The sequence below is a fragment of the Castor canadensis genome, chromosome 4 (genome assembly GCF_047511655.1).
Source record: "Castor canadensis chromosome 4, mCasCan1.hap1v2, whole genome shotgun sequence".
Lineage (NCBI taxonomy): Eukaryota > Metazoa > Chordata > Mammalia > Rodentia > Castoridae > Castor > Castor canadensis.
In genome coordinates this window covers 116,114,862-116,142,859 of record NC_133389.1, presented here as the reverse complement: position 1 = coordinate 116,142,859, position 27,998 = coordinate 116,114,862, and the positions used below count along the sequence as shown (strand labels likewise).

Below are 27,998 nucleotides of genomic sequence, written 5' to 3'. Positions count from 1 at the left end.
ACAATGTATCCATGGGCAAATCACTTACCCACTCTAAATCTTAGTTCCCTCATATGTGAAATGGGGATGAAAATGCTAACCCACTAGAGTTACTGTGAAGAGGAATAACATGATGTATATTAAGTGTCTAGAATTCATGTAGGCACCTTTGGAATTGTGGTTGCTCTCATCATGATAACTGTCATCACTATTGTCTGGTTCATTCTTCAGTCTTTCACAAAATGTAATAAAACTGTTAATTGTTACCTTGATATAACACAAAAAGAACATTAGTGCTTTCTCTAATATGCTAGTATTTTTTCTCATTTTGCTTCAAAGTTAATGCATATAGTTGGCCCTCCATAACCACAGGTTCTGTATCCACAGATTCAACCAACTGTGGAATGAAACATCTGGAGGAAAACTGTATCCATACTGAACATAAACAGACCTTAGTATTCCCTACAAATGCATATAACAGCTATTTACATAGCATGTATGTTTGTATCATGTATTATAAGTGATGTAGAGGTGATTTGAAGCATATAAGAGGATGTACGTAGGTTAGATGTAAATACTATGCCATTTCATATAAAGGACTTGAGCATGTGCAAACTTTGGTGGCTGCAGGAGCTCCTGGAACCAATCACCCAAGGATAAAGGAATTGTAAAGGAGAGAAAATAAAGCAAGTTTCTTGTACTAGTAACATACAAGGGAGAAAGAAATCACTATAATAGAAATGTGAATACATCAATGTGCAAATATATGTGTGTATATATACATACATAAGTTTTTTGTGGTACTGGGGTTTGAACTCAGGACCTTGCACTTGCACTTTATCATTTGAGCCATGCCCCTAAACCCCATATATGTGTTTTTTATAGCTACCAAATATCTATAACACAGACATGGTATGCATAAAGTTACTGTGTATGGCAGGAGGCACTTTATATTCTCTAGTAATTTAAGTTCTACATTTTACAGATGGAGAAACTAAATATTTCATAACTTATCCAAGGCCACATTGGCACAATTAGATTTGAATCCAGGTTGGTTTGACCCCATTAACTCCTGCTCTTTCAGCTATAACATGCTGCCTCTACATGTAACTTGTTACCATGTCCATCAAGATAGCCAGAAAAAGGAGAAGGCTCCAGAGCAAATGATGTCATCTACATTTCACTGTGTGTTCCTTCCACTTTTCTTTTTTCAGGACTTCTCTCCTTTAAGATACTCCCCCAAAATTCCCTACAGCCCTGCCCTCACATCATGACAATCACAACACTCTCAGCCCTACTGTTCTGTGTCCTGTTCCTCATAGTCCGATGTAACCATGTGATACAGCTTCTTCATTCACTCTGCTCACCATGTGTACTGTTCCCTCAGGGACATGGTCTCCACTGTCCAAAGTGCTTGTACTGTTACTGCATATTTACATTTATATGTTAATAACAACTTTCTGAAAGTGCTAAGCTATAAATCTGATGTAAAAGTGGCAAGCTCATAGAAGAGCTATATTTTGTACAGCCAGGTCTACAAGTGAACATTAGTTACTTATGCCTTATTGGCAGCCCTCTCTCTAGACAATGACTTTCCTTTCTCTATATAAATCAATTCCAAATTGGAAAAAATATGTTTTAATCTAAAATATTTATTTTAGACATAATATATAGCCAAGAAAATCATTATTCCTCCTTGAGTCTATAAATCTGGTATTTGAAACCAGAAGACAGTGCTAGGAAGTTTGAAGAAGAGTTTTGTACCAACTTTTGGTGGCACCAAGGGGGCTTTTGGCTACTTATCTTGTGTGCTCTTAAATAAATCAAGAATAAAATGAGAAAAAGACTACTTCCTATATTTTCTCTCTACTGATGAAGCTAATCCAAATTATGCTAATCCAAACTACAAAGTAAAGAACAAAAATGAAAAGCAGAAATAGCACTGTGAGATGAAGTGTGAGTTCAAAATAAACTCTTCTATTAATCTCATCCAAAATAATTTCTAGTGACTCTAATAAAAAAACATGGAAGTATTAATATAAAATATGTTCTTGGTTTATACTATAGCTAAGAATACTGGACCTTCCAGACAAATTTCCAAGTATTTAGCTGATGACCTTGGACAAGTTATTTAACCATTCTGTGTTTCAGTTTCTTTACATATAAAATGGAGATGATAGCAATCAGCGTCACAGGATAATGATGGGGGTAAATGGGTTAATAATGGTACCTAAAACAGCCTACAAAGAAGTAAATAATAATTAGGTGTTCAGTAACATCATTATGGTGGTTGTCATTGTTGTTATTGCTAATATCACAAGCTCCTCGACTGGAAAGGCAGCAGAAACAGCAATATCTGCACTCCTCTACATTTTGATTTTTTTTCCACATTAAAAAAAAAACAGTACAAAATGCCAGTAATTTTGACTAGTGGTTTTGGATCCCTTGGCTCAAAATTCACTTTTTACAAGACACATCTTGTACTACTCTACTGCCCACAGAAAAGCAAGTGCTCTAAGCCATTTTATTTATATAAATGGCCACAGAGTGATTAGATAAACATTATAATTAAATGCCCTCATCCAGAAGTCTTTGCTTGTGTTTCAAGGTTAATGGAGGCAATCAGTCTTCCTTACACAACAAGAGCCTGTGACTGTCTTCTGGAAAACATAATTTGATAGAACTCCCTTCAACATTATTACTAATTTTAGTCCCTGGGCTACAGAGGCTCTCCTTTTGCCTTTGTAGTTATTAATAGTACCTTCCTGTGTGCACTGAACAGGAATGGTTCGTGATTCATTTTCTTCAAGCCTCTTTTGACTAATTTAGCTCCAGAGTGCTGTGTAGCAAGTTAGGTACCAATGTAAGGCATAAAATCAAAGAATCATGCTCTATCTGTGGAAGCCAAACATGCTTACAATTATTCCCTTTTATTTTAAAAAGTATTTTGAATTACAAAAATAATAATACCATGCTACAAAATCTTTATAAAATAAAAATAAATCTCTCATAGTCTTTCCATTACAGCTATTATGTTTGGTGGTGTTTGTTCCAGCAGTACTTCTCATGTAAATTTTCAGCATGTGTTGAGTGTATAATATTTTATAACCTTTTTCATTCAGCACTACAACGCAACAAATTTCCATGCTGTTATGTTACCCTTTAGCATCATCATTTTTAAGGGACACAACAGTTTACTTACTCATTCTTCTATTATTAAACATTTAATTTGTTCCTTTTAAGATAAGTATTTAAATAATACAGTAATACGGTGATGAGCCTTTTATGAGTGCATTAGTTTTCACACTTTTGATTTTATCCTTAGAAGTGACTCACTATTTATACTTTTCTCTTTTGGGTATTAGTCAAATATAAAGCTATATCACATAATGAGAAAAGTAGCTTTTTTTTCTTTTTGGTGGTACTGGGGTTTGAACTCAGAGCCTCACGCTTGCACTCTACCACTTGAGCCACTATACCAGCCCAGAAATGTAGCTTTTTAAAACTGTACCACATACCTTTGTGAAATACTACCACCACTAGGTAATACTAAAATATAAATATTTCCATTAAACTCTTAATTTTTTCTTATCTAAATGTCATTTTCATTCATATAAGCACATCTTCTCCTTGACCCCTAAGTATACAACTTTGGGAATATTTCTCACTGTTTTGGCACCCCATACATTTATGGGAAGGCACTTATGTGAACTGTAACAAAACACTCATTTGTGTAATATTTAATGTCAAACTATTTCAATAGACAATAAGCTCCATGAAGGGGCTATGTCTATCTTGTCACTTTTGTACTCAATACTTGCATATGGCAAGAAGCTTTGCTTGTTCATTAGTTTAAAATCTTTTAATTATTTTGTACAGAATACTGTGCCAAGTCCTATTGGAGATATATAGAAATATATGACAGGTCTTGCCTTTCCAGAAATAGGGGATGGGGACATAAAAGAGAATGGTGGATGGGGCGAATTCAAGTATGACATATTTGATATAAGAACTTCTGTAAATGCCACAATGTACCCCATGCAGCACAACAATAAAAAAAAACTGATAATACTCAGTTATAAAAAATAATATATAATTGCATTTATTCTGTGAAAACATTAGGGATGAGATTCAGGAATTTTTAAATATCTAAACTACTGCAAAACTTTTTCAAAATCATTTCACTGAGATCAAATTAATTTTGTTATTAGCACTTTTGAAAAAATGAAACATACATAGTTATAAAACTAGGAGCTACTCAACATTATCCAGTCAACTTCTAAGAAAAACAGGGAGTCACTACAAGTAAACTTATTGCTGCTATTTTTGAGGAACATTTCCTACTGGTTAAAGCTCTTAACTTGTACAAATGTGGACAGAGGACTCTTAATTCAAATAAGCATTCTGTTAAATAATAAGTATTCTTGGAGATATGAACACTAACTAAATTAAATGAAATTATAGTGAATCAAGGGCAGACTATATATAACTTTTTCATGTTTACAAAAATGTGATTGAACTTATTCCTTAATATTTAAAAAAGGAGTTATAATACCTTATTGCTATCTTTTACTTTAATACCATAGAAAGAAGTTCATGAGCTTTAAACACAAGTGGACCCTCATTTACCATTTATTGTCTGCATCACATTAGGCAAATTATTTTATTTTCTTTGTCATATTGAGCAAATTATTTAACTTCTTATAGCCTCAAATCATCTGCAAAGTGAGGGTAATACTTGTCCTAAATGGTTATTTTGAGGTTTAAATGAAGTCATACATGCAAAGTTTTTGTCATAGCTCCTTGAAATTAGAGAGCATTCCATAATTATTTGTTGAATAAATAAATAAAGCCTTGACAACTTTTGCTTTTCTTCCTTTCCTTTTTTCTCCCCCTTTTGTTTTCTTCCATTACTAGTTAAGAGGACTAAAGCACCATGTGTCTAGGTTATTGTTCCTTGCTCTTTGTCCTGGGATTTCATCTTCATCTACTGTCATGCAATTCCTCCCATAACCTTGCAATGATTCCCCAATAATCTTTGTTCCAGACAAAACTTACTATGGGTTTTAAGGCTCTGTTCCCATTGGTCCTCAGGAGTTTATTCTATCTGCTTACCCACACTCAGCACTAGTGATGACGTGCTCATGTGGAACTCACAAGTACAATGAAGAGAGGAGAGGGGATACAAAGAGAGAAAGAGAGATGAAAAAGAGGCAATATTCAATAAATCCAAGTGAAAGGCATTACAGAAAGGATAATTTAAAAGTTATTTTCTCTATGAAAGTATCGCTGGTCCTGTATGTAGTTTATTTCCTCCATAGGTCATTCTACATGTATCTAGTATAGTACTTAGGATATAACATTGCAATTATTTGACTGTGTAGAATCATCATTCTCACGGATTCTGTTTGAGCAGCTATAATGTCCAAAAGATATGTCTAAGCCCTGTCTGATAACCACTAAGATCTTTCAGAGTGGGGTTCATATCATATTCATTTTCATACTATGAGCACTAACACACACCAGGGAGGGTCAAAGGATGTTGAAGTAGTAAACCAAGTGAATCCATGAACAGAACAGCAAATTTACTTATTATTCTTTAAGCATTTTGCTCTATTTTATCTCTGAGGTTTGTAGGTTGCTATTTTTCTGAATTGAAAAATAAATTTTGGAATGTGGGAACTGATTTAAAGAGCACCACCTGGCCCAAATTAGCCATTCTTATGGTTTGTCATAGGACTTGAATTTCCCCACCAAAGAACGCATTCCTAGAAGGAAATGACAGAACAATGAATGCATACATTGCCAGTTGAGCCAAAAATAGAAAAAGCCCAACTTTACTATAAACAAGCCATTCTTTTTCACAACACTTTCTTTTGTCCCCAAGGTATTGTGAAGTGGTGTATTTCCAGTCTTCTGATTTCCTCTATATTTCTCATGTTCTTCCTGTGTGTTTGGGGGCATTAAGGCATTGTCTGTTGAAGGCTTGTCTCAGGGGCTTCCAAAAGCCACTAACTAGGAAAGATTCCTTAGCATAGATCCCTTTCCCAATTTTTAAGTCAAGTTATTACCAAACTTAAAAGATCAGGATGAGGTGGAGTCTTTCTCCAGCCAGCACTTTTCCCTGTCACATAACAATAAGCAGAAAAGTGTTACGCTTTAATTAGCTTTAAAACACGAATATATTTACTTTTTAAATATGATATTCTAATTGTTTTAAATTCCTCTATTTCTACATTCTTATTTCCTATTAGAAATTAAAAACTGCTTAAAAATATCTAAGAGAACTAAATAAAACATTAATTTGTGCAAACTCTCCAATATGTCAAGCTTTTGGAGTTTTTTGTTTTGTTTTTGCTTTTGAGACATGGTATCACTACATAGCCCAGGCCAGCCCTGAATTCAAGCTCCTCCTGCTTCTGCCTTCTGAATACTAGAACTGTAGTCAGGAACCATCAATACCCGGCTCCAGTACTCCAAATATTAGTCATAAGGTCTTAGGTTTTAACCATAATTCTCCCACTTGGGCAAATTATAAACCCTTTTGAGCTTTGATTTGTTTTACATTTATTTGAAAATATTTATTAAACACCAATTTTGTTCCTGACCTTGATTTGGGTGCTAAAAAAGCAACAACCAACATATAAACTGAATTTCTTGCTCTGGTGGTCCTCTTACTAGTACAGAGTCAGACAATAAGCTAGACCCATCATTAGATGCATCCTTGCAGACCAGCAAAATACTACATGATGGCAAGGATGCAGAAAAATTGGATAATTTCATACATTGCTAACAAGAATACAAAATGCCACAACCCTTTTGACAGTTTCTTACAATGCTGATCATGCAAATATTACACACAACTTAGCAATCTTGTTTCTAGATATTTGTTCGAGAGAAAATTTAAAGATATGCATATGAAGCAGTATAGCCTCAAACAAGAAACAACCAGAATGTCCATCAGCTTGTGATGGGATAAATGAATTATGTATATCCACATACTGCAAAGTTACTCAGCAAAAAAAAAGGAGTAGAAAATGCAACAAAAGAGGTGAATCTCAAAGGCATTATAGATCAAACATACTCTATGATTCCATTCATGTAAAATTCTAGAAAAGGGAAGACTTTAAATACATGTTGCCACAGAGTAGGAGTAACCAATGGGACACATCAAAATGCTTTTGAGAAATGTTCTACACACAATTATGGTGATATTCATTTGTCAAAACTTGTTTAAGAGTACACTTAAAAGGGCAAATTTTTATTTTATTTAAAAGGTACTTTAATAACCCTTACTTTAAAAGATAAGTAGATTGAATTGAATAATATTTTAGGAAATCAGAGAAGGGAATTGAAATTTTAAATAGAAGGCCCTCTGATTTAGAAGCAAGTGAAAGAAGAAGACACATAGATATCTGGGGAAAGGCATTCCAGGGTTTGTTTATTTATTTGTTTCCAGTACAGGGATTTAACTCAGGGCCTACATCTTGAACCATTCCTCCAACTCTTTTTTAAGATAGGTTTTATGAGATTGAGTCTTGAGAATTATTTGCTGGGGCTGGCTTAGGACCAAGATCCTCCTGATCTCTGCCTCCTGAGTAACTAGGATTACAAGTGTGTGTCACTCATTTTTGTGTCTTAAATAAACCAATGTGAAGGCAGAAACATGAGAAGTGTGTTTATGGAAGAGCAAGGTGTGGTTAGAGTGGTGGGTGAAGCAGAAAGAGGAAAGAGCAGAGAGGGGCTAAAAGACAGGTGAAACAGTACTTTGAAGGTCACAGGAAGCCATCAGTAGGTTTTAAGAGGTAAAGTGACATGACCTAAGCTATATTTTAAGAGAATAATTCTATCTACTTTGTAGAAAACAGTCTTGGAAGAGCAAGGATAAAATCAGAGACGGCAGTTAGAAGGTAAGTGCAATAATTTAAACAAGGATGAATGCTAAAAAGTGTTGAATTCTATATATGGAACCTTAGAATTTTCTAAGAAATATGGTCATGTGAGAGAAAGTAGTCAATAACAAATCCATGTTTATTATTTCTGTACAGTTGAAAGGAGGGGATTGTCATTAACTCAGGAGGAAAAACCTATGTGAGTTTGGTTTTATAACTCCAGACACAAGTAGGACTGAACTTTATCCAGTGTCTCGGTTTGCTACATCTGCCATAGCCAAATACAACAGACTTATTCCACAAAATACCACTGTGGCTTTAATGTCAGAAACTTATCTTCTTAGAGTTCTGGAGGCTTAGAAATCTAAGATCAAAGTACTGGCAGGGCTGGTTTCCTCTACAGCCTCTCTCCTTGCCCTACAGATGCTGTGACTTTGCATGGTCTGTTGGTGCGTGCAAAGTTCCTCTTCTTGTAAGGACATCAGTCAGATTAGTTTAGGATACCCCTCCCTTAAGAACTCACTTAACTTTACTTCTTTAAAGAACCTATCTCTAAATGCATTTACATCCTGAGGTGTCAAGAGTTAGGAATGCAACACACGAATTAGCACATAATGCAACTCATTAAGTTGTATTATTTCAGTGTGGATAAGAACAGTTCTGCTGTCCCAAAAATGACTTTCATAATTAAAAAGAAAACTCTACATACATTATTTATTTATGTAGATATCAAAAGGTAAAAATATTGGAAGAAATAAAATTAGCCTCCTATTAGTCATCTTTAGAGAAAGTTCTGGTAGACTGTGAAAATATGGGTGAGTGTAAGCAGAAGAACTGGCATGCACACACACTTCATTGCTGCTAGCAGGGACCATTCATTATAGAACATATTTTGTGATACTTCACATACTGTTTGAACAGTCAGGCAGAGAGACCATATTAATAGTTTGGGGGGAATTGTATAAGAAATATTTTGCTTGCAACCTAGAGCTATGACTATAAAATGCTTTCATGAAATAAACTTTTTCTTTTTCCAGAGTTGTATATATACTTTTTCACTTGATATTTTCCTGTATGTAAAATGTATAAGTCGGACACCTTATATTATCAAGAATAGCATTTATAAATATACTAAGCTAACTGAATTTGAATAGTTCTATACATATAAGTATAGCATTCAGAGCAATTAACATATTAATTTCCATAGTAAAAGGGTAGTGCTTCTTCCATTAATACAGGTTGTTAGCAGTGCCTCTAAGCATGACTAATTCTATGACATAGACAGCGGTGACACTTAAAACATTCAGGAAAGTAGAAATGAGTGAATGAATAATGTATTGACATTTTAAATGAACCAGAATAATTTGCTTAAAATTTCCCAATAGGAATGAAGATACCTTAAGTAAAATTATCAAATTGTATATGAAGTACAAATACTGGCATTACATTAATTTTGACAGGGAAGATAAAGCTGAACGGTATAAAGAGATCACACCATCTAATTAGGAAAAGAATTACATTGAAAAATTGGGCTCCATTCTTCGCAATGCTTCATTTGATTTTTGAATCAAACAAATATTAACTTGTGCAGTAAAACATATCTGCTTCACAGAATTTCAGTAAACAAACGGTAAACTATTTAGAGGAACTTTAAAAAGAAAAAGTATGCCACTTTCTCTGAAATTAAAACTTTACAGAGAGCTAAACTTGTTTTAATTGATACTTTAGAAATAAATTGCTAGGTAATTACTAGATCAATAATTCACAACATTTTATACCTATATATTTCTACCTACTCTGTCAAATAGCTACAAATCTTTATTATTTATTATGCTTTTCCTTGCAATTGATTTTTAGGATAAATATACTTCAGTGAAATTTTTGGAAGAACACTTTCTTATGAATACTTACTTAAGAAACCAACTCTCTTGCCTATTTAAACTGCTTTTCTTAATGGTATGTGTATCAGTAGATGAGAAACAGTGCTTTAAAGAAGTTTTAAAATTCCAATAGTTGGAAGAAACATTAAGAACTTGGATGAACTTGTAGACTATATGCAAATCATGATCTAATGAAGCTCAGAAAGCCAAAGATGAAGAGTACTATTTTTGTAGTAACACATACCACCATATATATTAAACAAATTTTTACTGAGATGTATGAGCAAAACACTTCCTATAACCTGTTTTATCAACTCACTGAAGCTCCAGCTCATTTTTAAGGTGCTTTTGACTTAATCTTGCATAAAAAGTTCATTCAAGGATGATGTGATAATATTCTATATGCGGGATTTTGGTACTGTTTTAATTGACGTCCATCACCAAAAATGGTTGGAAACAGGATCCATTACAAATTAATCCTTGAGTACCATCTCCAGTCCTTGTGATTATATGATTTGCTAGCTATATTCTTATATCTTCTGACAAGAGTAGAGATATTATATTCAATCCACATGTCTTGATTACCTTTGATGTTACCAGTGCAATTCAGTATTTAGATTAATAAATCAATAATCATGCCAATGAAAAGCCATTTCTAACTCCCAGAAAAGCCTCAGTGTTACTGGGATGTAGCTAACAGACACAGGTTTGTAAGAGCCATTTCTGTAGTGTAGCCTCTCTGCTTTAATGCTAGCAGGATTCCTGACCAGAATACTAGCTGCCCGTGACTAATGCACACATTACCACAGGGTCTATGCTGAGGTATTTCAGTGTAAATTAAAACACTATTGCATTTCACTTTAAATATTTCAGAATGCATCCATAAATCTAGGTCAATTCAGAAGCAAAGGGAAACTGGGTCAGCACTTCATAGACCGTGAACTCTGAGAACAGTCATCACATGTCATTAAAGCATAGCCACATAATGTGTGGCCATTCAGTGCATCTTTAAGAAAGAAACCAAGAAACCGCCAATACCTGCTTAATACCCTCCTTCCAATATTGGGTGATAATGTAAACTGCTGCCCTTTTTCACTACCATTTGTCAAGAAAATATGAAAAATCTGTAACTTAAACTATAGTTAAGGACAAAGAAAATAGCTGAAAGTGGCTATGAAGAATAAATTGTTGAAAGACACTAAGATGCCCATAGCACTCTACAGGTAGAAAGATGAAGAAAGACTAATTCTGTCTATAAATTTATAATCCATTAGGGACAGTGAGAATGAAACAGACACATAATAAACTATTTTACTTGATACTACTACTGCTAGAGACAAGACTTTTATAATTAAAATTAGAATTTACTTTATACAAAAGAATGAAACTAGACCCCAATCTCTCACCATATACAAAAACAATACAAATTGATTGGAGATCTAAAATTATGCAACTTCTAGAAGAACACATAAGAGAAATGCTTCAGGACATTGAAATGGGCAAGGATTCTTGAGATAAGACCCACAAAGCACAGGAAACAAAAGCAAAAAGAAATAAACAGGATTTCATCAAACTAAAAATCTTTTGCATATCAAAGGAAAAACTCAAGTGAAGAGATAACCAACAGCATGGGAGAAAATGTTTACAAACTATACATCTGACCAGAATATATAAGGAACTCAAACATTCAATCCCAATAACCCCTCCAAAAAATAAATCCAATTTATAAGTGGGCAATAGAACTGAATAGATACTTTTCCAAGGAAGATACACAAATGGACACAGGTACATGAAAGAAAAAGAAAAACATTCAGCAATACTGATCTTCAGTCAACTGTAAATCCAAACCACAATGAGAAATCAGTTCACTCCAGTTGAAATGACTATCATTTAAAAATAACTTTTTAGAGGGGACAAACTTTATGTCAAATGTGCACATCAGTTGTGAGAAGCATTTTCAAAAATGTAAGAATATGAACAAAATATGCTAACATCATGATACATGCCCAGTACTTTGTAGGTACAGTGACTACAAAGATGTGCCCATAGTCTTGGACCTGCCGTTACAGAGATTAATCTAGTGGAGGCACATAGACATTACTGAAATGGGCACATGAAAATATAATTTGAAATTATGTAGTAAACAATTTTAGATAAATTTAGTCAATGCATATACAGAAAGAATGATTTTTAAAAATTGAAACATAGAGATTTCCCTAAATTTATGTCATTCTTTATGTTTTGACTAGTGAGTCCTAATGAGTGTGTGACATATGAAAACTTCCTTTCATCTTCTTTCTCCCCACATCTCTGGCCAGCTTTTGAGTTCTGATGTAAGCCACATTCCTGCTTCATTCCCTTCTTCCAGTCTATTCCTCTATTATGTTGGCATCTGGTCTAAATTTTTAATCAGAACTAATTTTTCATTGATTTATGCATCTTAATTCTACATTAAGATTCTTAAAATATGTCAAATTTATTCAAGGCATCTTTAAGAGCAGTGCTAAAGATAATGGAAATAAACACAATTATCTTCACTTGCAAAACAAAATTGGCCTGATAATGTCCATTATTTTGTGCCATGTTCAGTTAATCAATATGCATCAGCTATCATTTGACCATATCTATATTGTTTTGCTAGCACTATGAGGGATAATATGTTTTCTCTCTTAAGGACACTCAAATCTAGTTAAGTAGCTAAGAAAAAGGACATTGAGTATAATGTCAGCTGGTAACATTTATTCAAAACAGGTTATTATCCTAGGTTAATGAAGAATGTTAAAGAAAGTGTTGCAGAAAACAAAAATGAATTAGAAGAAAATCAAAACAAAAAGCAGCTCTTGTCACTTACTAGTGAGATCACTCCTTCAGCAGTTTGGCAATTGTCATATTTGGTCAACTTTAGTCTAAAAATATAGGAGAACTAGAGTAATACACCCTGTACTTTGCTTTGATCCAGCCATTTGCAAGCACTGATGCATCCTTAATCTTTAAATAGCTGGTTTAGTGAACTTTAGATTATTAATATACATTGAAGAAATATTTCACATTACACAAGCAGAACACTTTATTCTAGTTTTGCCATTTCTTAAAATCAAGAAAAATTATTCCCTTAAATTCATTACTTATTGCTAACTTGACATATTCATCTTGATCATCTGGTATAATCTATATGTTCTCAAAACTAAATAGATTATCATGACACTTGCTCTTGGAACAATAAAAGGAAAGTATGTATCTTCAAATGTAAGGTCTACATATTACCACATTATGAGGTTAAGATGTCAGTCAGTAGGAAAGCTTTTAAAAAAATCAAAGACATTATTTGGTGGGCAAACTATGAACATAAGGAAATATATATATATATATGTATATATATGACATAAGTACAATGAATATCTGAAATGTAGATCCTAAGAATGATGGCTTTTTTCTAATATCGTCCACCTGAGTTAAACTCAAGACATACGAGTTTAGATATTTTCAATTTGCAAATAATCACTATCTAAGATATAGTATGTCCAGCCTATGACACGTTTTAAGGATTTTTCTAATAAGACCTGTGAAAGCATGAAGCTCGGAACAGCTAAAGCAGTAAACTTTAGGTAGGCATTAATATAAATGACAGTTTAAATCTTGCTAGATCACAGTGACAAGAATAAGAAAATGACTACAAGTGTCACGTGGACTTCATGAAACAGAGTGTTTCATGCAAAAGTATGAGATTATACAAAACGTCAAAATAGTTAATAGCAGGAACTACTTAATTTTTTAAAAAAATACTAAAAGTGCAAAAATATTCATATGCATATATATATATATAACAAAAATGATTGATTTTGCTTTCCTGGAAAGCTAGCAATGGCACTACCTGATCATAAGCATACATACGATATGGAAACCTGTTCACCTCATAAAATGAATTTCTACTGGTAGGATGTAGACACATTTAATGGACAGGTGTTTTCAATCTGGAGTATGTGTATCTTCATTCTTAATCAGAGGTCAGGTCAATATAGTGTAAAACCATGTGAGGAACCAGTGCAGTGAGGTAACTGGTCAGCACTACATGTCTAAGGGAGACTGTCATCAGCTTCTATTACACGCATTTCAGGTGCCAGAGGACACTACAACACCAGTGACTATGAGGATGAACCAGTCCTTCTACTCTTACTACCTCCCTACTTTTCATGAAGGATGGCAATAGGACACAGTGATCAGCAACCATTCATGCTCAGTCTTCAAACAACTAAGTTGAAGATCCCATGTATAAGAAGCAGAGAAGGAAATGAGAAAGTCAGGACCTGTGCCTTTCTTCTTCTGGTCACCATGACAGGCAGGGATTGTGGACACATGAAGCTATTTTTGTTCTCAAATTATCCTTTTAGCATTTTCATTACTTAACCCACTGTTTGTCAAGTTCATCATTTTTTTACTCCTTCAAGATTACAATCCTATATCTATTCATTCTCTCTCCCATATCTATGGCTTTCTTTCCTTTGTCTCTATTTCTTCATTCCTATTTTCAAACATGCATAATTATTCTATCAAAAATTGCCCTTCTGGTCATCTCCTGGTCCTTTTCAGTAGGCATTGTTTTTCACTTTCTTTGACATCAAAATGGTCATATTTTCTCCATTTCATTATCTCCTGCTCCATTCTTAATTTTTTTGCAGACTGGTTTCTCATTCTACCTCCTCTCCCAATACAATGCTATTTCTTAATTAACAATGCTCTCTCTTCAAACCCCTTTCCCTGTTCTTTTTGATCTTCTGTTTGTCCTCTCTAAAGACTTTTTGATACATTTTTGTCTCTTATGTTCTACAACTGGCATTATTCATGATTTTCTCCTTATTTAATACTTCTTTTTTCGTATTTTTTTAATTGTCCTGAAATTTTTTTCATTATTCTAAGTTAAAGTTGTGAAAATTAACCCTCAGTTCCATCATTGCTTCTCCAATCTTTTTTCCTTTCAGATCAGGGTATACTCAACTGTATTCCTTAGTCTGAAGTACATAAGAAGCTGCCACTGAGGTTGAGAGAAGAGCAGCAAGGGCAGGCAACTGGTGCCTTCCTACCACTTCAAACAAAACGGTTCTGCTTTTACCAGTTTTACTTGTTCTATCTAGTTTCCTTTGAAAAACTTATTTGTATTCATAGCTGTACTAAAATTACATCAAAGTAACAAAACCTGAATTACATTTCTTGTTTTGCCATTATCCATCTGACTTCAGACAAGTATTTCAAAGCTTTAATGAATCTCCTGCACCCAGGCCTGCCACATGCCCTCTGTCTGAACTACTTTCTTGCTCTACTCCTCAGTACCTTCCTAATCCCTGCTGATTTTTAATTCTATGTCATTTCCTCCAGAAAACCTTATCTGAATCCAAAATCTGGGAGAGATACTCTTCTGATTTAGTATTCTGTAGCAACCTCTTAATACAGCACCCATCTTATTATGCTATCTGTTCATGTATGCTCCCTTAAAACTAAAAGTCATTGAGAACAGAATATTATTCATCATTACTTCCCAAGCACCTAGCATAGTGCCTGGCATGTAGTAGACTTGAAAATCTACATAAAGACAATTCTGTACACTAACAAGGATCTCCAGATTTAGATAACACTGCTCTCTTTTCAAGTAATTATAAAGGAAAAGGCATGTGTCAATCTTATCCCTAATTCTGATCAAAATAGTCTTATCATCTATCTCTTAGTGTCCCTGACACCATTATTCCCTTCTTAATTTTATTCAAAATATTCTTACTATTTACTTTTACTGGAAAGATTACTTTACATTTCCATTTTTCTTGTCAAAAAACTGGAGTGCACTGTTTTTAAGCTATGTCCAAATACCAAGAAAAAGTTAAAGTACTTAGAACCATGTTAATTTCAACAGTATATCACTATATCAGTCTTAACAAAATTATAACATTGAACTATTTCAGTGTAATTTCAATAATTTTAACTTCTAACAGTAAAGAAAGATCTAAAGAGTTTGAGGCCGTATTTAAGCAATTTATAGGAAATGCATTAGTGATTGATACAGAGGTTATAGCTGGCTCTTAAAGAACACTTTGCTTCATATATTTGCTGTATAAAAATCTATATATATAAATGCAACTAAAATATTAAAGTTAGATATAGGAGTCATTTAGAGGCCATATATAGATGCAGTCTTAGAGAAATCCCCATCTGCTGGTATACCAAAATTAGAAAGAGCAATAGGGCCAATCTTATCTTTACTCTTCAACTGTAATAGCAACTTTTTTATTGTTTTGTGGGGTACATTGTGACATTTACAAAAGTTCTTACAATATAACAAATGTATCATAGTTGAATTCACCCCCTCCATCATTCTCCTTTATCCCTCTGCCCCATTCCTGAAATAGTTTCAACAGATCTCATTTTTCCATTTACATACATGTGTACACAGTATTTTCACTATATTCACCCTCCTACACCCCTTCCCCACGTCCTTCCCCCTCCCACTGGTACCAACCCCCCCAGACAGAACCATAATAACTGGACACTTCTACCATAAATGCCACATGTTCCAAAAGCAAAATTAAATTTAAATTCAGTGATTTTCTTTTATTTTTTAATCATATTTTCAAATATCAAGCTAACACAACTTACACTCAATGAGTGTCTTTTACCTCACTGCTTTAAATGACATGTCTTACTTATTTAATAAATAATGTATTTATTTAACAACATATATTTTGCAAAAGCAAAATCGATTAAAATTGACTTGATTCATTATCTATTTGTTTTAGGGAATACTAGACAAATAGTGTGTTAGAAAGTACATACTTGGCAGATATGGTACAATGAGAATTCAAGAATCAAATGAGTAGCTGATTAGATGACTTTTTAAAACCCTGTTCCTCTCTGAAAGTCCAGGATGTAGGTCATGAATCAATTTAACATACATTCTTGCTGAGTAAGTTCTTCATATTTCTTTTAATATGAGCAATATTTGTGAAAAGCCAAGAGGGGAAGTGCTACTTACGAGTATTGTGTCAACAGCTCCAAATCGTTATGCATGTTGATTGGATATGCTTCACTGAGCTCAAATAACTTCTCCAAGGCCTCATAAATAAAAATGATGCAAATAAGAGAAGCGAAAGCTTCTTCAGTAAATCGGGTGATATAGCAGACAAGGGAACTTGCATCAGTAGCCACCAGAATGATACACAAAGTTGCAGTCCAAAGTCCAATGCTAGCTCTTAAAGATAGATATGACAGCCCATATTCTCTAGGAGGAAAAGGAAAGAAGGTCATTTTACAGACTTCCACCATTTTACGTAAGTGGAAATAAGACTAACTCAGGAAGTGAAAGTAAGTTTCATAGCCCATGAGTATCTGAAATCAAGACTGACAAAAGAGAACAAAATTAAGAGTTTCTTAGTGCTGAGGACTGAATCTTATTTTACTTATTTATTATTTTTTGGGGGGTTGAAATCTGGACTTCATACTTGCAAAGCAGGAGCTTTACCACTTGAGCCACACCTCCAGTCCGTTTTACTGTGATTATTTTGGAGACAGGGCCTTGTAAACATCTGCCCTGGCTGGTCTCAAACTGCCATTCTCCCAATCTCAGCCTCCCAAGTAGCTAGGATTATAGGCATGAGCCACATATGCATGGCTTTAATCTTATTTTTTATAAATATTACATAAATAGTATATACAAATCTTTGACTTTTTCTTCATTTCCATGGAGAAACAAAAAAAATGAAAAAAACAATAAAATCACCCATTTCTCTCCCTACCAAGAGACCTCCAAAAGCAATGTGGAAGCAATGTGCACAGAGTAGGTGACACTTACTTGCAAAATTTAAACAAAATCTTTTCGAACACCAGAACTGGTCCTGTACTGCCTAATATTGTAAGAGGCTGTCCACCAAAGAGCGAATAGGCTATCCCAGTCATGGATGCTCCAAAGAGAGATTCAATTGCACTCTGTATAAAGATATAAATGGTTCCATTACCCAAGATGGACAGGCAATTGTTGAAACAGGAAACATTTAAAACACACTGGTATGTGCTTTCTCCTTCATTGTGAAAAGTCTTATCAACCCTAGGCAGAACAAGGGGAATGAGCATGAGAAAAAGGCCAACATTGGGCAGAAAATGAATGATAGCAGGTGGGAGGTGTCCCTACCACCTTCCTGTCATAACCGTCAACCTGCCTCTTGAATTACAAAAATTTAAATATGCTTAGGATTAGTGTCTGGACATAAACTTGGCTCAGCTATGTAGAAAATGGACTTCTTGTAATGTAAGAAGCAGAACCTAAAACTGGCCTAGAATTGGGGGGTGGGGTGGGGTGGCAAAGGATAAAGTCAGAACTTGTGTAAGACTCAGAATTACAAGTTTCACTAGCCATCCGAGAAATTCATAATAAGTTTATCTGCCAGACCATTCATTAAATCATTCCTCATAAAGGAATCCAGAATCAAATGCTCAGTTATCTAACTACAAAAAGAACAGATTAAGTATCAAAGTTCAGAGAAAAGTATAATACATACTATACGACCTTCAGTTGCTTCTCCCAGCAGTCCTCCAAATGTGATGACAGGAGACATACACGCGCAGTAGAGAAACAGAAAAGATGCTAAGCACTGCAGGCTGAAAGCATCTCTGAAGTCACTCCAGAAGAATGGAGCTTTTCTTTTGATATCTAAAATAAGTCCCCCAAAAATCCTAAGACATGGGGGAAACACAACAGTGAAACCCAAATGTAAAAACCACATTAAGTCCAAATGCTCATTTGCGCTGTTGCCAGGCCACAGTATGTGTTCTCCATCAGCAGAATGACACCCACATTAACCTGATACACCACATTAGCGTGGGCTATACGGATGACTTTGCACAATCATATCACTTCAGATACTGTGTCAACAACTAAAAATCTCAGGTTCTCTCAAACAAGGCTCAGAGTTGTTCATCAATCAAATTTCAATGAGATTCAAGGACTACTTTAATCTCTGTGCCATTTCTATGTCAACCCATTCCATCTATGCTCAGGCCTGCCACTCTCAACCACTGGCAGCATTTTCTAATTGTTTACGTTGTATTCAGAAAGTAAGAGAGGGCGAGTTAACTGGTTTTTGTATGTGCCAATAGTAAACATCACCCTAGAGAGAAAAAAGCAGTATTAACCATAGCTCCAGTTACCTATTCCCTTTGTGAAAAAAAAGTAGTAACGCTCACCACATATTGTTCCAAGCAGACATCTAAATGGCCTTATGGTAATAGCAATACTTAGTAGAGACAGATGATAGGCTCCAAAGCTGTTTTTATTTTTAGGAAACTACGAGGTCAACCTTATAATAACCAAACTAAATAAATGTAATTTTGATCCACTATTCCCTAAACACATTTTAAAACCTATCATTCACAAGATAATAATGATTTTTCTTAGAATAATTCATTTATTCCAAATATACCCCTGGACCATGTTGAAGCATTTAAAACAGAAATTTTTGACCAGGAGTATTAAATTGTGAAATAATACTTAAAATTTGAGGACTAATTTCTTTTACTCTGTTGGAAATGAGAGCATTAATAAACAGGTATTTTTATTCCTTTAACACTTAATGATACTATTCAGACTTAACACTTGACATTGGAGTTCTTTTTATTTCATAGAATAAAGATGTGACATTAAAGTAACAAAGACTCTAATAAGTTTCTACATGAAGATTAATAATGAAAAAATCTATTATGAAGCTGGGCGTGGTGGTACAGGTCTATAATCCCAGCTCTAGGAAGGATGAGGAAGAAGTATTGCAAGTTGGAGGCTAGTCTGGTAAACACAGTGAGTTCTAAGTCATCATGGGCTGCACAGCAAGACCGTCTTAAAAAAAACACCAATAACAAAAAAAATCCCTATTATATCCCAAAGTTCTGCCAGAATGCTAAATATACTTAGATTATGCAAAACGCTAAACTTTTATTATTTATTTTTTGAATAGAATTATTCATTTGCCAGTCTTAGTCTCAAAAATAATTGTTCTCTTGAGGCCTAAATTCCAACTGACCTTGAGAGATGCACATATTCAGTATAACTGAAAATTTGGACTGTTATTTTTAGTTTTCCTGATCTAATATAGACATAATAGCAATGTATTAGTAATGATATTATCCTTATGTGTGCATAGAATCAGTTTTCCTAGTGATTGCTTCCATCAGGAAAGGTTGAGAACAATGAAATTTGAATTGAAAAAACAGACATTTGAAACTCAGAGACGTTTGCAGAGAACCTGCAAAAGTTACACACCCAGAAAGCTCACCTTAGGTTCCTCTACTTGTGTTTGGCAAACCATATGCATTTTTCTAACTTTAAATAATTTTCATTTCTGATAATATGTTACTTTGTCAAAGTCACAGTTCAGTACAGATTTACTCTACTAGTCTATTCATTCATTTGCGATTTGTATCCCACCTGATCCCCCCAGAAACTTGAGGTAGTTATGAACTATTAATTAGTAATTTATAATTTTTTTTTGGCAGTACTGGGGTTTGAATTCAGGGTCTCACGCTTGCTAGGCAGGCGCTTTTTACCCCTGGAGCCACTCCGCCAGTCCCAATATTTATAATTTTGATATCAATTTATTATTAGACCACTGCTTTCTAATTGATTACTTTTTAGAGCATACTTTAGTCTGAATAGCCATTTGTGCTTTCAGCAGTAAAAATCTAAATCCAGAAGTGGGAGATCATTACAGAGAACAGTGCAAGAGCAGCCCAGATGTACACCAGCAACTCCAGGAGAGCAGATGGGTAATGGATACTTCAAGTCATGTCAGCAACAGAATCTGTGGAAGAACTCTGGAGAAGCGAAGACACCGGATATTGGTGACCTGGGAGGATTTAGGAAGTAGTAAGGAAAAGCGAACTCGAAAAAAAATCTAAGCTATGTGGCATGTTACACCTGAGAGAGAAAGAAAAATAAATAAATAAAAAACACCACCAAAAATAAAAAGACTGCATTTGAGAGTATGAAAGCAAACAGAATGAGTAACAAAGCTTCCAGTGAAGGGAAAGGAAAAAACCGAACCATTTCAAATTAGGTATCAAGCTGGGGAAGATGTTAAAGGACAATTCCTCAGAGACAAACATAGAAAAGGGAAAAAAGCATAGAATTAAAATGCAGAGTTGTCAGGAACTGGAAAGTCAGTTCAATGGCACATTCAAGCAGTACAGGAAATGCCCAGAGTGGGGGTGGGGGTCGGGACAACAATCCTGCAAAGCTGCCTTTGCAATTGCCTTTAATTATAATGGAGGTTGTACACACAAATTCCCCAAAGAGAACCCACCCAAGGGTTTCTGATTTTCTGCTCACACATTGCTTGGAGAGAGACAAGCTGTCAAAAAATCATAAAGAACCATTTTATGAAATAAATTGAAGCTTTCATCTCTTCAAAGATGTGTGATTAGAAAAATAAATCAATAGCTCTTTCAAATAACAGGAGTAATAATAAAAAATGACATTATATACATCCTACTTGCATTTAATGAGATAAAATCTACAAGACTGATTTCTTGGTATTTAGTTTTATTTCCTTCTTGAGCAAGCTCTTTGGGACAAGCCAATTGACAGTTTTCTTATTTATTCTAAGAATCTATGGATGCATCTTATGCACAACAAAACAAAACACAAGTGAGGTGGGATAAAATAAAATGGTGTATCCACTGTTCTGGTTCAACACTAATGAGCATCATTAGAAATCAAATTAATTGGTACTTTAACCCCCAAAGAATAGGTATTAAAGGTAGAAAATAAATCAGATCTCAAAATAGCAATTCCTGACAGGCAAGAATGGTACATCATTTGGTCATGAGTTCCCATGCAAGTGATTTCCACTAACCTTCCAGTTCGTTCAAGTTCAGGTCCACTGTGTCCTCCATGGGGCTCAGCTTCCCCATGAGCTGCTGTTCCATTTGGTACAGCAGGAATCTTCCTCTTCTCCTGTAGGAATTTTGTTGGTGGTGTTTGTTTGATTCAATTCCAGATGTTAATTTTAAATTTGAATTTTTTTCCCTTGAAGCAATATGCAGAGTGGCTAAGAACCCAGGATCTGTGGCTTATCGGCTGCTTGGTCTTTGGGAAGTTATCTAACCTCCTAAAGCTTCAGTACCTATCTTACCGTCTTATAGTGGAAGCAACCAAGAAAGAAATTATCCACTATTTTTAAGCATATTTCCCTCTGTGAAGCCAGCTTTTGTCTTGCTGCCCAAGAAATAATTTATAAGTCTTCATGACTCATAGACCAAAATACTATCACAAAAGGAAGTTTCTAATTGAACCAATGGGAAATTAAGGTTTATAGAAGTGCTATTTTTCCTTGGATTTATTCCACCTACTTTGGTCAGTGACAGAGATTTTTTTTAAAAATCAGAAAGTCCTACCTACAATTTTACCTATGATGATGTTAGAACACACCAGTGTGTTCAGAAGCTCATAAAAGGAAAAGTGGTACAATTAAAATTCATACTTGACTACTATTCCCAAATAGCATCAGTGTAAACATGAAGCACCAAAGTGACTCACCAACTGATCTCATGCATAATGGGATATTTGGAAAAAATGATACATGTTGAAAACATGAGAAAAAGTTCATTGTTTAATATTTTTACAATTTCCCTGGGCATATGGATAGATTCAATGAGACTGAAGTTCAGAGATAGAAGATAACTGTCACCAATGAAGGAACTATCTTCACAGGTAAATAGGACACATGAGTAAAGAGATTTAAGAGTGGCCCTCAAGACCTATTTCACAATTACCAAAGAAAATATTTCATAGCTTTCACAATCTCAGAAAACAAGTAATAACAGTTGGTCTTCTGAAGAAGCTACACCTGCTGGATAAGTTAACTCTGTTTTACAATTTTTAAAAAGCCTTACACTGGTAAGATGAATAATACACCATGAAATACATAAACCATTCTAAAGTACATTTCCTCAAGGAGGAAAGGAAAAGAACATTTGGAAAAAGTAATGTGTATGAATGATACCAATAAATATTATTCAGGAAAAAAATACATTTTATATCCTGAAGCGCAAATATTTTGATATTTCAAAGCTGGGCCTTTGAAATACACAGTGGACAAATCAGGCCTGTGGTGCTTATATTCTAATAGGAAAGGCAGACAATAAAAAACTTAAATAAGTAAATTGGTCCTATGGTGTATTAGTAGGAATAAGAATTTTGGAGAAAGAAAAATTTAGAGCAGAGTAAGAGGGGTTTGAGGTGTGGGTTGGGTAGCTGGGCAGGTTGGAGTGGCAATTATAAATAGTGATGAGGCAGGCTCAGTGGAAAAGGGTCATTTTAGAAAAACTTGAGGGAGATGAGAGAATTGGGCATGAGAATAACTGGGAGATATTCCAAAAGGAAGAATAGCCAGTGGGACAGTTCTAAGGAGGAGGTTGACTGGAGGGCTTGAAACGCAGGAGCAGAGGGCCTTGTTGGCTGGAGGGTGTGAGAAAGGAAGAAGTGTGGGAGATGACTACCAGATGTAAAGGGAGTCTTTCATTCTCCGTGGAATGAGGAACATTGCAGAATTTTGAGGAGAGGAATGGCCTGATGGAAGTTGGCTGCTGTGTTGAGAATAGATTCCAGGAGTCAAGGGTAGAAACAATGTTAAAAAAATAAAAAAAGGAGGCTATTTCAATAATCCAGACAAAAAACAGATAATGGCAGGTTGAACCACGGCTGTCACATTGGCAAAAGTGAGAAATGGTATAATTATTGATAAATAGTGAAGATAAAGCAAACATAATTTCCTAGCAGAATAAAAGTAAGATATAAAAAAACTGATTTTTTTGGTGGTACTGATGTTTGAACTCAGGGCCTCACACTTGATAGGCAGGTTACCATTTGAGCCATACTCCAGTTCCTTTTGGTTTATTTTTCAGATAGGGTCTTGTACTTTTTGCCCCACCAGGCTTAGTCCGTGATCTTCCTACCTATGTCTCCCACGTGGCTGGAATGACAGGTGTATGCCTGGCTTGTTCATTGATATGGTTCTCTTTTTTGTTGAGATGGCCTTGAACCACAATCCTACCTATCTCTGACTCTCAAGCAACTGAACAGGTGTGAGCCAGTGTGCCCTACAGAAACTAATGTTTTTAGATTGATCAATTCTAAGGATGATCTAAGGATCAATTCTAAGGAGTTAGCCAAAATTGGAAGGTGCAACACGTTTTCAAAACAGATCAGAGATTCTCATGGTCTTCAGAAAGCACTGTATTGCCTTTTTTAAAAATCATAAATGCAAAGACAAGTAGAGGTACAGAAATAAGACAATATAAAATTTAGTTTAAACTTTCAACATGTTCAGTTTTAGCTGTCTACAAAGACATTCAAGTGGAGACACAAGATAGGCAGTTGAATAAAATCTCCTAAGTTCAAGGTGAAAATAAGTTTGGAAAAATATTTAAAACTAATTTTATTAAGATCTAAGCTTTGGATCATATCAACATAAACTCGTTTCAAATTTCTCAAAGAAGCAAGAAGCAAGTCAACTTGTGGTGTGAGGATCAGAAAAGATGTACTGAAGGTTTGAGAAGAGAAGGACAGGTGTGAAGTGGTCATCTGAAGAGAATGACTGGACTTTGGACGGACAGTATGGTGAACATACAGCCTTAAGGGCCTCACTGAGGTATGTGATAAGGAAATTATGTGAGACCACCCAATGCAACTATATATTTTTCTTTTAGCTTCAGTTATATCACTTCAGGTACAGAGAAAACAACTGGATTCTCACAGCATTGTGGTTTTGACAAGTAAATACATGGCATGAGAGAAACAAAGATGTTGGGGTATATACAAGGAAGGGAGCAATCATAATGGCTGACATAAAAGTCTAATGCATATTTTCAGGGTTATTCCTTGAGATGACTGGTTATTTATCTTTTAACTGAAAGGCACAAGTATTAAAAATGCTGTGATTTGTACATTTCAAAAGAATAAAAACTATAGAAATTATCCCATGGGGAAAATATTATTTGAATGAGTACGAAGTCAGTGTGCTTAAAATAAGTTAGTTCATCTAAGAAAATATAGCTTCATTTTATCTAATATTTATTTATAACATGCATTTTAGTGTTATAATGAAGCATACAGTGTATCTTTATTTCAAACTCACTGTATAGAATTGTGCTGGCTAGTATGATAGCTTATCCACATATATATAAAGAGTTAAGTTAAATAAAATTCAATCTTTCAATTGCAAAAGCTACATTTTTAGTGCTCGCTAGTGGCTTGATTATTAGGCAGCACAGATATAGAACATTTCCATCATTGCAGAAAGTTCTATTAGACACACTGATACAAACACTAGTAGAGAGAGAATAAAGCATTTGTTCAAGGTCGTATAAACAGGTAATGGCAGAACCTGGGTGCCTTGTTTCTGAATTCGATGTTTTTTGTACTACTGCATCTCAATACTCAGAATTTACTAATTAATTCTTATTTTCTCATAAAAATAATAAAAATGTAGACCTCCCATCTGTCAACTTGCCTCAAAAATACTATTTCTCAAAAAGGGTATTTAAAAGATTACTCAACTTTACTTTTGAAGTTTGAAGAACTAATTGGTATTGCAGTGACTTTTAAAGTCTTACTCTGGATTTCTCTGATTACCGTCAATTATAATTTCTCTCTTATCACTTCAGAAAGGCATTATATTGCCTTTTCTAATGTCATTAGTAGAAATATGTATACAAGTACAGAAATGAGACAGCGTTTATAATTACTCCATAAGCAACTGCTTTTATTTTAGTAGACAAGCAGCTAAAATAATGTGGCTGCAGGTATATAATCATGAATGGTAATGGTTATGAAAAGGAAAGCAAATGACCTTTAGTAATTATAGAATGCCTGCAGAATAAAAATACAGGCATGAGATATTAACATATTTCCTGTAAGTTGACAGTGAAATTGAGATGACCTTTTTAAGTACTCATAGTTGATGTTGCACCTGCCGAATTGCCAGTCTACGACTGACCAGAAATTCAAGTCCAACCCTGGGTCAGTTAGGTTATCTGTCTTTCACTTCAACCACAGCAGCAGAGCCAGACCAGGCCAGACTCCACAAGGGCAAGGGCCAAAGGCAAAGCTGAGTAATGACAACTGGCAGTGTTGAGGAAGGCAGATCAGTAGCCACAGAGGTGACAGTATGAGGAAAGGGCTTTGCAAACATTTGGCCACCACTCTCAACAGTCATGCCTGCAATAACAAAGTGGTCCCAAACAATAGTAACATTCTTTATTTTTATGTTTCTGGAACATCTGATGAGTAAAATATACATTCAATTCTCACAGGCAGAATCTTTACATTTTTATACCACACATCCACACAAAAGTGTCACAAACATTAGAATTATAAAAAAAAAATCTTCCCAATATTCACAATGAGTATCACTAATGTGATTAAGACTTGCCTTTGAGTTTTCCTATCACTTGCCAACTTCAAATTGATTATCAGAATATAGAAAAATGATAAGGGGCTTTATCTCTGCCGTATTTTACATTGTCATTAAGTTTTTAATTTTTCTCCAATGAAAAATCTTTTTCATTGGGTCTAAAATCTTGCCAGACACAAGAAACTGATTTATTGACTTATGATCAAAATGACAAATTTCTCAGGGAAATATGTTGGATAGTACCAAGAAAGACTTCGTAAATCATGCTTCTGCTTTCTTAGAGGTAATCATTTGTTTCTTTCTAATGGGTTTACTATGTTAGGAAAAGGACATGCATTTAAAAGACAAGAAAATAGTAGAATTTTAAAGAATGTTTTCCAACACACATACCTGGGAAGGAACATTTTTGGGAGGCTCTATTCGAATGCTTGGGTCCCACTCTCCAGGAGGGAGAACAGTAACCTGATCCAGAAATTCGTCAATTCCTGATACCAAGTCATTGCGATCTTTAGCTTTGTAAGCAACATCATGAAATACCTAGGAGGAAAATAGATGACATTTACATTTTTTAAAATTATAAAAATCTTAATGTTTTCAGTGGTTTTATTTCTTAGGTACTTTACATGTAATTATACCATTCTGAAGAAATAGTGCTCACTCTAAAGAAAATTTAAATATAAAATTATAATTTATTTTATGAATCCACACAGATAGCTATTTTTTGGATGTCAAAATGAATGTTAAAATTTCTGAAGACAATGAATAACAGAAATGACAATTAAAGAAAGCTCATTAAACTAGAATTCTTGATTTAAGCTATGCAAAGGTTACTTATGTGTTGGGTAAATCAACCTTTCTGGAGGAGGTCCTTGATTAAAAATAGAGGTCAAACTTTATAGAATGTACTATAGATTTTATGTTTATACTCTGAAATGCATAAACTAATTTAAAAGGTTAATTTTATTTCTATTTAAAAAATAGTCATAAATTTATAAATAATAATGCTAGAAATTTCTGGCAGAAAGTGTATTTCCATTCAAAGTATGAGTTACACTTTATACCTGCATGCACACAAACACCACACACAATCACTGAAGATACTCAGCTACTCCAGGTCTTCTTCAAGATACATGGTAGATCACATGCTATTTTTTTGCCTGCTTTACCATTTTAGTGAGTGTGTTCAGGTTAGGTGTACATATGTCACTTTTGATTAGAAGTTCTAAGCAACTGGCAAGCACAGCCCACTCCCCTGCCAGCTTATAATGGACTTTCAGCGCAATAAACATTTGCTGTGTTCAGTCCATGAGATTTTAGTTGGTTATTCCTGCCATATAACCTAACCTTTTCTGCCTGACATAACACAAGAATGATATCCTCTCCATTGTAAACGCAGAAGGGAAAGTAAGGATAAACTAGGAAAGTTAATTTATGCTAAACACAATCTAAATATTTCTGAGACATTTTTGTGTTTTACATAAGATGGGAAAAAACAGACAAATATTTGCAATTAGAGATTCCTATATTATCCTTTATGTTGGCCTATATTAAAGTGACCAAATATCCCCAAATTTCCAGAATTCTGCATTTGAATATTCTATTACACTTTTAGACCATTTGTTTCTGTTTCTGGTTTGACAGTCAGTCTAAACTGCTGACAGAGTGTTAATTATCATTTTAAAAGACTGTTTCTTGACTTACCATCTAAGAACACTTCACAAAATATCATTGGTGTGATAAATATATAGTCTTTGCTTGGGATAATATGAAAACATAAAGATACTTGAATGGTTTACTTATATTTTCAG

The 27,998-nt window shown here is 34.5% G+C and overlaps 1 protein-coding gene across 8 annotated transcripts in view; it reads right to left on the bottom strand.

The window, feature by feature from the left end:
• The window catches only part of Slc4a10 (solute carrier family 4 member 10), a 307,228-nt gene that overhangs the window by 45,379 nt on the left and 233,851 nt on the right, over window positions 1-27,998 (bottom strand). For all 8 annotated transcript variants that reach the window (XM_074070948.1, XM_074070951.1, XM_074070947.1 and 5 more), the window contains 5 exons: window positions 26,581-26,727; window positions 21,631-21,731; window positions 18,286-18,460; window positions 17,583-17,716; window positions 16,767-17,012 (listed from right to left, as the gene is read on the bottom strand). In XM_074070948.1, coding sequence (XP_073927049.1) covers window positions 16,767-17,012; window positions 17,583-17,716; window positions 18,286-18,460; window positions 21,631-21,731; window positions 26,581-26,727 — 803 coding nt within the window. The remainder of the gene's footprint in view (window positions 1-16,766; window positions 17,013-17,582; window positions 17,717-18,285; window positions 18,461-21,630; window positions 21,732-26,580; window positions 26,728-27,998) is intronic.